The sequence below is a fragment of the Dioscorea cayenensis genome, chromosome 17 (assembly GCF_009730915.1).
Source record: "Dioscorea cayenensis subsp. rotundata cultivar TDr96_F1 chromosome 17, TDr96_F1_v2_PseudoChromosome.rev07_lg8_w22 25.fasta, whole genome shotgun sequence".
Taxonomy (NCBI): Eukaryota; Viridiplantae; Streptophyta; class Magnoliopsida; order Dioscoreales; family Dioscoreaceae; genus Dioscorea; species Dioscorea cayenensis.
Window position 1 is genome coordinate 7040865 of NC_052487.1, and position 14556 is coordinate 7055420.

General features: G+C 34.8%; 1 protein-coding gene across 1 annotated transcript; it reads right to left on the reverse strand.

The window, feature by feature from the left end:
• Positions 1–1201: 1201 nt before the first annotated feature.
• On the reverse strand, positions 1202–1988 carry LOC120280998. The gene is made up of 3 exons (XM_039287955.1): positions 1860–1988; positions 1616–1763; positions 1202–1504 (listed from the first exon to the last, which is right to left on the reverse strand). The coding sequence occupies exons 1-3, from the start codon at positions 1934–1936 to the stop codon at positions 1442–1444; spliced, it is 288 nt and encodes a 95-aa protein (XP_039143889.1). The 5' UTR covers positions 1937–1988; the 3' UTR covers positions 1202–1441.
• Positions 1989–14556: the final 12568 nt, after the last annotated feature.

The following is a 14556-nucleotide window of genomic DNA, read 5'->3' on the forward strand; positions in this document are numbered from 1 at the left end:
TAGTGATTTCCTTGCATGTATACATTATTCCCAGGGTTAGACTAATTTTCACTGTTATTCTAAATATTGTGAAAATTACCTGATTAAGTTGATTTTTCTCTAGTCTATATCATCAGTGAGCCATTTTTCATTATAAGAGCACTTGCTTTGTTTTGATTGTAAGTATGTTTAGGCTGTGGATGTCAAATGACCATATTGTGTTATATTAAAATAAAAAAATTATTATTAAATTATGTTTTGTTGGATTTTGTACTATTTAAGATTTGACCAATTACAAGATTGTTGTTTGTGCATGCATCAATATTTCTTTTAGAAATATATCAATTTGTTGTTAAAGATAGTATAATATAATTTATTAAGGTATAGTAATTTGGAAAGCTTTTTCATCTCAATTAATGACATATTTATATGGTTGTTTCTTCAATAATATTTTAGAGATGATTTCATAATTTTGAAATCTAAGTTTAAAAATAATATTTATTGGAGAGGATTCATTAAAGTAATAGCTTAAAATTTTAAAAACATATTTATTCATTCTAACAATCATATTTCTTAGTCAAATAATTATTATCCCTATTAGTGTACGTGTTGTTATTGATTTTATTTTATTTTATTTTATTTTATTTTTTATTATTATTCTTTTAATTCTTAGCACATGAGTAAGTTTGGTTCTTTTGTTAAGAAATGTTTGTCTAACCAACATTTTGAAAAATTCTTAATGCTTGAAAGCTTTTTGAGGTTTTTTTATAATTACAAGTTAAAGTTTTGGTTTTTATTAAAGAAAACTCCTATTGAAAAATATCTGGAATATTTTATTAACGATTCATGAGCATGAAAAATGTATTAATTTTTTTTTCTAAATACAAAACATATTATGAGGTACTTTAAGGAAACACTTCACTCCAACTGGAAGTAGATATAGATTGGGATTATTAATTAATTTTTAGAACTTTTTGAGAAATTAAGATTTGTTTTTATGGAACAATTGCATTATTAAGTCCTAAGATTCCATCACTAGAATCTTGTTATAGTAATTTTAATTTTATGGACATTTTATATTAATAAAAACCTAACTTTTTTGCGGTGTTTGGCTTCCTTTTATATTACAAAATATTACAAAATTATTAAATAAAGGGGCTGGGGTTCGCGTGTGTGTGTGTGTGAGAGAGAGAGAGAGAGAGAGAGAGAGAGTTTGCATAATATTAAAAAGTTTAATATGGAGATATATATACATATATAATATAGTCTTCAAAGAGAAGATTGAAACCGCTCTCCACCTAAACAGTTTGAAAGTTTCAAAGTTTCAAAGTCTAGTCTGCCCACCATTCTTCATCATCTTGAAAACTTCAACACCCCATATTGAGTTCTAAACCAAATCATTATTAAAACATCTTCTCCATTCTTTTCTTCATCCAAATTATCTACCATGCATTCCATTTCATCAAGCAAGCTCTTGATTCTTCTCTACAATTCTCACTTCCTCTGTCCCTTTAAGAATAGCCGCCTGATCAATGAGTACAAACATACATAGTTTTTCAAGACAAATATTTGAAATACACACACACGCACACACACACACAACCCAAAGAAGAAGAATAATATCTAATGACATTACCTGAGCTTGTGTCATTTCAACTGCAAAACCATCAACAATGGCCAAAGATGATCTCTTGTTGTAAGTATTTGGTTGGAAGAGCTTAGCAAGCAACTTGTCATGCTTGTTGTTCAAGTATAAATCAAGCTCTTCTTTTCCTTGCTTTGATCTACCAACAAGAGATAGTTCATCTAAAGTTAGTTAACCACATGGAATTCATTAGCGCAAAAACTTCAAAGATAGAGATAATAGTATCTAGTCAAACCGATTTTTTTGGAGCCGCTCATACTCGGGATCAAAGTTCATGAATACGAAGTATACTTCGGTCCCCTTGCTTCCCATTGTCACCTTGCTCTCCTCCTCCTTCACCACCACCCCCACCTATATATGCAAAACAAAGAAACAATGATATGGTTTTTAAGCTTGTGAGTGTGGTGGCTATTTATAGACAACATTTCAGTTGTGATACTGTGCCCACATTTGATCTAACTTGTTTTCTTCTTATCTTAATAAACCCTTGCAGTTCAATGTATTTACATTCGTATTTCCATTCTTTGTGTTCTTACTTTGTTAATTAATTACAATTTTAGATAGGTTGAATTGGTCTCACTAGGATGAAAGATCAAAGATTCTTATATATGATAAGCCCAAAGAACAGATGTACGTATATAAGAGTAAGATGAAAAGGTATTGTCACAATAAGAAACAGTATGAAAGGACTAAGATCTTCTTAGAAGAAGGCAACACTAACTGGGGAAGGTGAAAGCTGGAAAGTACTAATATGAATGACATTAAATCTAACCATTCATCAAAGGCCAATTAAGAGCAGTAGTTTATAATTAGATGAGATAATTTGGAATCATTGGAAGAGGTCAAAGATCTCAAGCTGAGAGCATCAGTGATCAGACTTTTGAGATATATGAAGTTGTAAGCAAAGTGGGAAGGGGGGGACCGGATCAAAGATCAGTTGGAGGGACACCGACTGTATCATGTATGGACAGGGAATGCATTCTTTTGTGTGTACATTGGTCTGCAGTTCACATGTCCCTATCGGCAGCTCATGCAGTAACATATCTTATAGTTTTGGTATCGTATTTATTATTCTTTTATTTGCCTTTGGCTTACACACAAAAAGAAAAAAAAAAATAGACAAGCATGTTCAGTCTTATACAAACACAAAGCCCTTGTTGAGAGGGGATTCAGAAATAATATTAGTTTTTAGCTAGCTAGGAATGATATTTCTTGTGCTTTAGCTATAAAAAAAAAAGTGGAAATTGCCAAAAACACCTTGTAAGTTTGCAATATTGCCAAAAACACCCCGTTAGTTTTGCACTCCTCAAAAACCCCTTCCTTTTGAATTCAATGATTTTTTAAACCCCCCAAACATCTAATAGTGATTGATAGAATTAATTTGGAATTTTTTGGACGAAATTGTCCCTTCAGTGGGAAGTTGTGGCAAGTGTGATGATTTGACTATAATGCCCTTGGGTGCAATGAGTTTTTATTTAAAAATGAAGCTTCTATTTAAAATATGAGGTATGAGGTTCTGTTTAAAAAATGAGTTTCCTGTTTAAAAAATGAGTTTTCTATTTAAAAAAATGAGTTTTTCGTTTAAAAAAATGAGTTTTCTGTTTAAGAAATGAGTTTTTTGTATAAGAAATGAGATTTCTGTTTAAAAAAATGAGGTCTCTGTTTAAGAAATGAGTTTTCTGTTTAAGAAATGAGGTTTCTGTTTAAGAAATGAATTTTTTGGACGAAATTGTCCCTTGCGTGGGAAGTTGTGGCAAGTGTGACAGGATTTGACTATAATGCCCTTGGGTGCAATGAGTTTTTATTTAAAAATGAAGCTTCTATTTAAAATATGAGGTATGAGGTTACATTTAAAAAAATGAGTTTCTGTTTAAAAAAAATGAGTTTTCTATTTAAAAAAATGAGTTTTTCGTTTAAAAATGAGTTTTCTGTTTAAGAAATGAGTTTTTTTGTATAAGAAATGAGATTTGCTTAAAAATGAGGTCTCTGTTTAAGAAATGAGTTTTCTGTTTAAGAAATGAGGTTTTTGTTTAAAAAAATGAGGTCTCTGTTTAAGAAATGAGTTTTTTTGTGGTGTATTTATCACCCCCAAAAATCTCTTTATCGATTAGATGTGGGCCGATGAGACAAAGCATGCGACTCACAATCACGATCACGTTGCATGAAAAAAATGGGATTTCAAGTTCGAGAGAAAAAGGTGCAACCTTTCGATGCCTTCGCTCGACGACGAGGGAGCATGCGGTCTTCCCCGAGGTCGACGAGCGAAGAAGATGAAAGAGATGAGGTCGACGAGCGAGGGAAGGCGATGAAAAGCGAAGACGAAGACGGCGAGATCGAACCCTCATCGGCGCCGCTTCCTCCCTCCGTTCCTGTCACCGACTTAGGCACCATGGATCCAAACCCCGGAATGATCCCTAACCCTAACCCTATTGCTATCCATGTTGCGGTCTCCGCAGTAGAGAATGGTTCCGTTCAAGTTCAACTCGTCTTATCCGACGTCACCACCGAAGACCTCACCACTCCGACCGCCGAGGAACGTCGCCAACCGGATCGCCAACGCTGATAAAGATTTCTCCTTTAAGACCCCACACGAGCAGGCCACCTTCGAGATCGCTCGCCAGATCTGGAGCTCAGCACTCAAGCGTTCGCGCGAGATCAACGACGATGAGATACTCAATGTCCCTACTCAATGAGGTCTTTGTTTAAAAAATAAGCTCTCTGTTTAAAAAATAAGTTCTCTGTTTAAGAAATGAGTTCTCTGTTTATATGATTGTTTGTCTTTGTTTAACTATCAATGTTTCTGTTTAATATATTGCGTTTACGTTTAAAAAAGTGCTTAAATATCGTTGTTTCTATTTAAATATGTACGAGTGCAACCTTTCGATGCCTTCGCTCGACGACGAGGAGCATGCGGTCTTCCCCGAGGTCGACGACGAAGAAGATGAAAAGAGATGAGGTCGACGACGTGGGAAGACGATGAAAAGCGAAGACGAAGACGGCGAGATCGAACCCTCACTCGGCGCGCTTCCTCCCTCCGTTCTCGTCACCGACTTAGGCACCATGGATCCAAAACCCCGGAATGATCCCTAACCCCTAACCCTATTGCTATCCATGTTGCGGTCTCCGCGATCGAGAATGGTTCCGTTCGAGTTCGACCTGCGTCTTATCCGAGCGTCGCCACCGAAGACCTCACCACTCCGACCGCCGAGGAACGTCGCCAACCGGATCGCCAACGCCGATAAAGATTTCTCCTTTAAGACCCCACACGAGCAGGCACATTCGAGATCGCTCGCCCGGATCTGGAGCTCGGCGACTCAAGCGTCTCGCGAGATCGCTGACGATGAGATACTCAATGTCCCTACTCAATGAGGTCTCTGTTTAAAAAAATAAGCTCTCGTTTAAGAAATGAGTTCTCTGCTTTATATGCTTGTTTGTCTTTTGTTTAACTATCGATGTTTCGCTTTAATATATTGCGTTTACGTTTAAAAAAGTGCTTAAATATCGTTGTTTCTATTTAAATATGTACGAGTGGCCAAGATTAATTGGTTTTTATATCCAGGATTAATTTATCACGTAAATATTTATTTTTTCTGCTTTAAATATTAATGTTTTTTTGTTTAAAAAAATGAGTTTTATGTTTAAAAAAATGAGGTTTCTGTTAAGAAATGAGTTTTTCTGCTTTAAGAAATGAGTTTTTTTGTTTAAGAAATGAGGTTTCGTTTAAGAAATGAGTTTTTTTGTTTAAGAAATGAGGTTTCTGTTTAAGAAATGAATTCTCTGCTTAAGAAATGAACTCTCTGTTTAAAAAAATGAGACTCTGCTTAAGAAATGAGTACATGCAAAAAGGAATGCAAAAAGAATGAAAAAAATATACGCAAAAGGTTTAAGGGCAATGATGGAATTTCATAACGCAGGGGTAAAAAAAAGGTGAAACAATAAAAGGAAGGGTTGTTCGAGGTATGCAAAAACTCACAGTGGCTGTTTGGGAAGTTTTGAAATTATCGAGGGGTAAACAGTAATTTTCCCAAATAAAAATTATATTATATAAAAAAAATATATTAGCTATGATTTGTTAGTTTTTATATATATATATATATATATATTCATTATAATGATAAAGAGATCAGAGGCCGGGATTAATAAATTAAGATGATTTTTTTTTTTTTATTAATTTCAACAAATTAAGATGGAAGAAGATAATCATATGGAAAAGTGACTTTATAAGAAAAAGGTGTGGCCAGCCGTACTTTCAAATTTTGCTAGTCATTCACTTGGTCACTATCAACCTCTTTGCTAAGGACCTTCAAGATCAGAAGCAGGACCACGTACTGCAAGATTGTAAAGACTAAAGAGAGATTGGCATTGAAATCCTTGTACTGTGGAAATTGGTCAGAATAATTATGAGCAAACAAACGTTTTGTTTTATTTTCTATCATTTATCTAAAGTATGATAAACCATTTGTTTACAGTGGGGGTCTGGCAAAATATATTTAAAGTTCAGATACTGCCTATTTAAGAGATCCGAAGCGTTTGGATTTTTTCTCTTTTAGGTCACTGACTAATTATTCTACCATGTGTTATTATTTGTGACATTGGATGTATTTTTATAAGTTAAAATAATTATTTTTAAGAAGTATGTACAAGCCACATGTACTATGCTAGAGGGGTGATAAGTTTTACCTTTTCTTAAATTTCTCCCTAAATAAATTTATAAAAAATTTAATAGAAACAATGTACGCCAGTTTATAAGTTAAATTTTTTAGCGTCATTATTTTACTTCACTTTTTTTATAACATGTATGAATGAGTGTGTGATTTTTTTATTTTTAACTTTATGTCTATATATATAATTATGATTTTTTTATTAAAATTTTAAATTATTTTTTCATATTTTAAAAAGAAAAACACTATACAAAGATTGTCTTCTTCAGCTTTATATGATCAATTTCTGTTATAGGTCAGCCTATACCAGAAGTTGATCATGTAGAGCAAATTTGGAACGCAAGCTGAAGTTCCTTTTTAATAAATATAAAAGATGTGCCGTTCTAGCTAGTGGATGCTATAATGGATATCTATGAACTCAAGCACTCAACCATGGTACCGAATATTCCATTCAAGTTAATTGGTAGGCCACAGTTCACTATATTAGCCACATGCAGTTGCATATATGTATATATATAAATTTTTATGTATGTATCTCCCTTTCTCCTCCCATCCAACATGTATGCATATTGTAACAACCTTATTCTTATTTGCTATTATGAAAATATAATCCACAATATATATGAATGTTTTCTCCAGATTAAAATCTGTTATAGTTTAAAATAATAAAATAATAAGTAATAACTCCACCATAATTTATTAATTGATACTTTTTAAGAGTTGGATATAAACAAATATATCCTACAATAAAAAAATTAATATTTGTTTTCTCTCCACAATTAAAGATCAAAAAATTAGTCCATAGTCTGTCCATATTTTATAAAAATAAAAAATGTATATATATAAACTAATAAATTATAAATCTAAAATAAGATCATATTCAATAATAATATAATATAAAACCTAAACATAAATATTTCTGATCAGATTCAATTTAAGGGAAAACAAAAACACTAAAAAACGTGAGGGGAAAAAAATAAAGTGAACGTTTGAAGCTGCTCATGAAGTTTCCATCAAGTCGGCTTCCCCCAAAGAAAAAAGTCAAAGTAATCATGCAGATAGAAGACTCCCACTTTTTATATATATATATATATATATATATATAGATGTGTGTGTATGCTTTATTTTGTGAAGATGCTTTCTCATGTCGCATCTCAATCAAGGGTGATGTATGTGAATTAGTAGGACAAAGAGAAAGGAATAAGTCTTTGATGGATTTTCAACCCTTGAGCACTGTCAAGTTGCAAAGAAATACTAATGAGATTTTGCAAAGAAATACTTATGAGTGAGAGAGAGAGAGTGGATTTTCAGCCCTTGAGCACTGTCAAGTTGCAAAGAAATACTAATGAGATTTCACAAAAAAATACTTATGAGAGAGAGAGAGAGAGAGAGAGAGAGTGTGTGGATTTTCAACCCTTCAGCACTGTCAAGTTGCAAAGAAATACTAATGAGATTTCGCAAAGAAATACTTATGTGTGTGCGAGAGAGAGAGAGAGAGAGAGAGAGAGGCACATGCAACCATGGAGAATGAGTCGAGAGAAACACGTGCATGCAACTAGTCAAGAAAGCAAAAAATAAAAAAAATAAAAGTATAAAAATAAATTTTAAAAATAACAATATAAGGGAGATCCAAATGATGAAAGCTATCGAGACTGGCTGACATCCAAACGAGACCTACAACCTAACTAGTAGTGGATAAGAAAAACGTAGTAGGCACTTTATTTAGAAACCCTACCATGTAGTGGGGGAGATGTTGAAGATCAAATGTGTAATATAATATATGAGAAAAGTATAACATGATTGCACTTGATTATTCTTTCTTTGCTATATAATTTTATTTTTATTTTCTAAAATAGACAAATTGAATGTCAAACTTATATGTATCATCGAAAATTAATTATGTAATAATTTATGCACACTTACCTAATGAATGGAATGATTAGGTTACAGATGTGCTCTCATTACTAGAGTTTATTTTATGACATCAATGGTTTGATATATTTAGATCTTGGACTATAAAATTTTCAATAAGTTATTTTTTCCAATCCTGCTAAAACTATAAAACCAAAGAAACTTTAATATATAACATTTGAGAGTTAGATGCTTACATGAATGAGATAATTAAACTCATTTTCCGCTTTAATATATAGTCCAACTCCAAATTGGAAAAAAAATATTTGTATGTGAGTGGAGTATCAATCAAGTGATGAGTATGTTGTGGAGAAAAATAATTAAAAAAAAAAAAATTGACGATAACCAGCAAATTGAATATATTATGAGTACCAAAAAGTACTAGAAATACAAGGGCCTCGTAACAGAAAGATCCACACTCAAAGATTGGACTTGATGAACAAAATTTGCTTGGTAGATTAATCTTATAAACCAGTATTACCAACATTAATTACTAATTAGTGAAACCTCAAATTTTTTTAACATAAATAGGAGACAAACAACTCCAATTTAAAAAAAAAATCAGGAATGTGCACAGGGATGGAGCGTTATAGAAATGTAAGTGTACGTACCGATCGCATAATAAAGTGTGCGTAAAAGCAAAGTGTAGGTCCATAAGGAAGAAAGTGAATACTAGTAGTAACCCTAAACCAGAAAAATAGCGTAAGTGATCGACTATTGTGTGTGTGAACAAAAGCAAGCAAAAATAAGAAAATATGGAAAATAATAGGAGAGAAGTCATGGAAGAAAACGATGTCCGGGCATAGCATCCCTATAGGGTTATAAAATGCATGACAACGGTTGTTTAAAAATGCAATCTTATTTGAACCGGGAGGTTTTTAGAATTATATTAGACTCTGATTTCTCAAGCAAAGAGTAACTGAATAGGTGCAAAGCTGATACAAACATCCATACAATCGTATTAATACTCTATGAAACCTTACTATGAGCTAATAACAATCTCTTAAGTAGATAATCTCCCTCGTAGAGAGAGATTATCTTTAATTTGAATACAGAGTAGAGATGTGTTTTCTCCTAAAATCTACTCCATATGATTGTAAAGAGTACGAAGATTATCACAAACCCACTTGGAAGGATTGTAGGAGACGAAGTCTCCAAAGTACCCTAACTAGAGGTGTACTCACTATCCTCACGAATTGCCATATATCTATGCAAGGTGTGAATTTTTTCTCATCACGCAGCACACTAAACATGATAGCTAGGGCTTTCACCTCGTTAGCAACTAAGCATTCAAGCATGCAATTAGAATCGAATTTAAATGATTGCAATTCAGAAAACAATTAAAGCATTGAAGATCCAACAACCAATGTGAAGAGTATAAACCCTAGACTTCAACTATGCCTAAACATCTACAAATTAGTGCTCCATTAATCGATGGTAAGCATCCAAGATACAAATAATAAGGGGAAACATGAAAGCAATGAAAACCCCCTTCTCAATCGTGCCGATGAAGGATCACCATAGAAGCCCTAGGAAAGCTTCCATGTACGGTAACAAGATGAACTTGACAGCTACGATCTTCAATCCCCTTGAATGTGGATCTGAATCCCCCTTGAAATCACCCCTTAAGTGCTGGAGATTAGTCTCTTATCTTTCCTAACTTCGCTCCAAGAAAAAACTAAAAGAAAAGTGTTCAATCCCCTGAAAATCCTCATAAATTATATTTATACCCGACTACTTACGGCCTTAAGGAGGTGACCGTAAGAGAGCTGGAGAGGATGGTTTCGAGCCTTATGGGAGCACTTACGGCCATAAATCATGTCCATAATGTTTTTTTATTTATGTTGCTGTTCAACATATATACGGCCGTAAGCGATGGACTGTAAGCTTCACTTGTTCTGCTTCTTACGACCGCCCTTACGGGCATAAGCTATAGTCTTAAGCTCCTTTAGATGATCCTTACGAGCATTCTTATGGGTGTAAGACTTTCCTATAAGACCCTAAAAATTGGCTCTGAATCCCTTTTACGGGCATAAGCATGCCTGCCAGTTCCTTTAAAATTGACTTACAACCGCAAGGTTGGCAATAAGCTGCCCGTAAGCTACCAAGTTTGCTTTGTTCTTTTTCAAATGATGCCGAGAGAGGTCCAACTTCATCATTTGAGGTCTGAAATGTTTCTTTTGGCTCTCTCTCATCTTGAAATGCTGCCCTAATCTTGAGAATGTAAAACACGCTACATTTAGCATCGAATTACACAATATAATTCTAATACATGCCGAATGAGTGTACAAAGTGATATAAAATATATGCATGTTGGACACTCATCAAATTCCCCCACACTTAAGCTTTTGCTTGTCCTTAAGCAAAAATAAAACATTACAAACAAAGTGGAGAAAGTACAAGACCTCTGGTGATCAAGAATTTCGGAGTTTCACAAGTAGTTCGAGTTTCAACAATATAAAGATGCTAAAACTTCAAGTTCCAAAAATAGTAAACACTCTATTCAAGATTATCATTGTGTCTATGTTACAACTCTCTACTTCACTTCTTTTGACCTAGAGGACTTCACTAGCAAACATTCACAAACAACTTCTTATTTGCATGGTGGTAGCTTTACACATTTCCTAAGGTAGCCCTTTCTCGCGAGCGCTCATCTAGCGGCTTTCATGCTTAAGAGAAGTAGTTCTTTCCACATCTGTTACTAAAATACAGTAGCTTTCACTCGCCTAAAGAGGTAGCTCTTTCTCTCATTAGGGCATACATAGTATCCGATTTATCGAGAGCAGCTTCACACTTCTAATAGGGGTAGCTCTTTCTGTTTCTCAACTTTTCTCTTTTCTTTTTATTTTTCAAAAAAAATTCTTTCAGTTTTGCAAAATTTTTTCTCAATTTAGCTCCAAAAAGTAAAGTGAACAAAACTAAGAGAAGTCCAATATGGTCTAAGTTGCTATAATAGAGAAGTTGTGTGCTCCAATTAGGTGAATAACCAAGAATAGAGTGCACACTAAAAAAATTAGAACTCAAAATGGAACAAACTTACATGTGTCCACCCTAATACTAAGATACTCCCACTACATTTCAAATGCACCTTCATAAGTCAATCTTGGCATATAAAAGAGTTAACAATGAAACTTAAACCCCTCCCCAACACTTAATTCATATACTGTCTTCAATGTGTGTAAAAATAATCACGCGAGGCAATGAACACAAGAATAGGAGGATAGTGGAATAGGATTACTTCCCCGATTTAATTTGAAAGGCGCAATGCTCTTTGGAACAGGCCTAGTGTGTCAACTGAAGTGCCCTAGTAGATGTGGGTCACTCAAGGTCAAGAAATGATAGGCTGAGCATCCTCTTTATAATTGAGGATGTTGAGTATTGCAAATAAGTCTTGCGAAGTATAAGGAGAAAATATTAAAGCTCAACAAAATAAAATAACAACAAATAGAAAAATAAAATCCACTAGAAGTTTGAAAATAAGTACAAACTAGGCAGAGCCAACCTTTGCCAAAATATTGAATACAAAGTCTAAAAATGCACAATGATAAAAAAATAAAATTAATGCTCGGTGGTGTCAGAAGGTGCAGAGTTTGTCGGTGGATGTGGAGATAAAGGAGGGGTTGATGTTGGAGGAGTTGGAGCTGGAGGAAGGACCAGGCATGATAAAAGATCCAGGGTACAGCCAAGGTCTGCTTCGATTTGTGCCTATGTCTCCAGGATAGTATGATGGCCCTCCTGTAGCTGTCATATGTCATTCGATAACTACTAAATAGGGGATCTATATTAGGGAGGAGCTGCTACTATTGGAGGAGATCATACAGGTGCAATGGCTGATAGTAAGGATAACTCATTGTCAGACTCATCACCCAACTTCTCATCCTTGGCCTAACCCCCTCTAGTGATTACTTGGTCAGACTTAGGCTGAGGACCCATCTGGAGCCTTGACAGATGACCATCCCCCTCACACACAACGTGTCTATGCCGAGGGTGCCTAATAGGGACTCAAGTGTAAGTGCCAATCGCTTAATAAAGTGTACGTAAAGTAGAGTGTTAGTCCACAAAGAAGGAGGTGAATACTAGTAATGACTTTATACCCAAAAGATAACCTAAAATATTACATGATGTGTGTGAGAACAAAACAAATGAAAGCAAGAAAATACGGTAGGCAATAGGAGAGAAATCATGAAAGAAAGTGATGACCGAGCATAGCATCACTCTAAGGTTATGAGGTACGGGACAATGGTTATCTAAACATGCAATCCTATTTGACCCAAAAAGTATTTAAAAATATGCAAAACCCTGATTTCTCAGATGAAGTGTAACTGAATATGTGCAGAGCTAATACAGACATCCACATAATCGAATTAACACTCTATGAAACCTTGTTGGGGACTAATGACAATCCCTTAAGTTGATAATCACCCCCCAAAGAGAGAGATTACCACTGATTCGAATACATAATAGAAATGTGATTTCTCCTAAAATCCGCTCCACATGATTACAAAGAGCACGGAAATCATCATAAATCCACTTAGAAGGATTATGGGCAGGGAGATAAATTCTCTAATATACCCTAACCAAAGTGTGTCCACTATCCTCTCAAATTGCGGTAAGTCTATGCTATGTGGGAATTTCTTCTCATCACGTAGCAATACAAAATATGTTTGCTAGTGCTTTTGCCTCATTAGCCAACAAGTATTCAATCATACAATTAGACTCAAATAGAAATGATTACAAATAAGAAATCCATTGAGCATCAAAGATCCAACAACTAAAGTGAAAGATATAAACTCTAAAGTTCAACTATGCCCAACATCTACAAATTAGCCTTCTATTAATGGAGATTAAGTATTCAAGATACAAATAATGGAGGAAAACATGAGAGCCATGAAAACCTACTTCTCAATAGTGTTGATGAAGAATCGCCAGTGAAACCCTAGGTAAGCTTCCATATACGCTGCCAAGATGAGGTTGAAGGCTACGATCTTCAATACCCTTTAATGTAGAGTCAAATCCCATTTGAAATTGCTCCCCAAGTGCTGGAGATTCGGCCTTTATATTCTTCAACCTATCTTACAAGAATTACTACCAAAGAATAGAAGAATAGAATAGAAGATGCCCTAAAAATCCCCATAAGTTCTATTTATACCCGACTGCTTACGGGTTCCTTATAGCCATAAGGGAGTTGGAGAAGATTGCCGCAACTCTTACGGGATGGCTTACAGCCGTAAGCCTTATCCGTAAGGTCTTCTATTTGTGTTGTGGTCCAGCTTACGCCTGTAAGCGTTGGACTATAAGCTTCACTGTTCTGCTCTTTGCGATGTTCGGGCGTAGCATCCCTCTAGGGTACGGGACAATGGTTGTCTAAACATGCATTCCTATTTGACCTATACGGTTTCTAGAAATATACAAAACCCTGATTTCTTATGTGAAGTGTAACTGAATAGGTGAAGAGCTGATGCAGACATCCACATAATCGGATTAACACTCTATGAAACCTTATTGTGGATTAATGACAATCCCTTAAGTAGATAATCTCTCCCCAAAGAGAGAGATTACCCCCGATTTCAATACATAGTAGAAATGTGATTTTTCCTAAAATCCGCTACACATGGTTACAAAAAGCACAGAAATCATCATAAATCCACTTAGAAGGATTATGGGTAGGGAGATAAATTCTCCTATATATCCTAACCAAAGTGTATCCACTATCCTCTCAAATTGCTGTAAGTCTATGCTATGTGGGAATTTCTTCTTATCACGTAGCAATACCAAGTATGTTTGCTAGAGCTTTTCCCACATTAGCCAACAAGTATTCAATCATACAATTAGACTCAAATAGAAATGATTGCAAATAAGAAATCAATTAAGCATCAAAGATCTAACAACTAAAGTCAGAGATATAAACCCTAGAGTTCAACAATGCCCAACATTTACAAATTAGCCTTCCATTAATGGAGGGTAAGTATTCAAGATACACATAATAGAGGAAAACATGGGAGCCATGAAAACTCCCTTCTTAAGCATGTTGATAAAGAATCATTGGTGAATTTCTAGCTGCCCCTTGCGACCATCCTTACTAGCCATGTAAACTTCACTGTTCTGCCCCTTGCGACCATCCTTACTGCCGTATGCTATAATTGTAAGTTTCTCTAGCTGGTCCTCACAAGCATCCTTACGGGAGTAAGCCTTGCTTGTATGGTCTTCTGACTTGGTTCTAAATCCCCCTTATTGGTATAAGCATGCCCGCAAGGTCTTTTGGGATTGACTTACGGCTGTAAAGATGACCCTAACCTACCTGTAAATCTCCTAGTTTGCCTTGTCCTTGTTCTAATGATGACGAGAGAGCTCCAACTTCAT

What these genes read in the sequence shown, in the direction of transcription:
- LOC120280998 (XM_039287955.1), bottom strand. Translation starts at nt 1,936, where the DNA reads ATGGGAAGCAAGGGGACCGAAGTATACTTCGTATTCATGAACTTTGAT. An exon ending in GAGCGGCTCCAAAAAAATCG is followed by an intron (nt 1,764 to 1,859) that starts GTTTGACTAGAT and finishes TCTTGTTGGTAG; the next exon opens with ATCAAAGCAAGGAAAAGAAG. An exon ending in TTGAAATGACACAAGCTCAG is followed by an intron (nt 1,505 to 1,615) that starts GTAATGTCATTA and finishes CTCATTGATCAG; the next exon opens with GCGGCTATTCTTAAAGGGAC.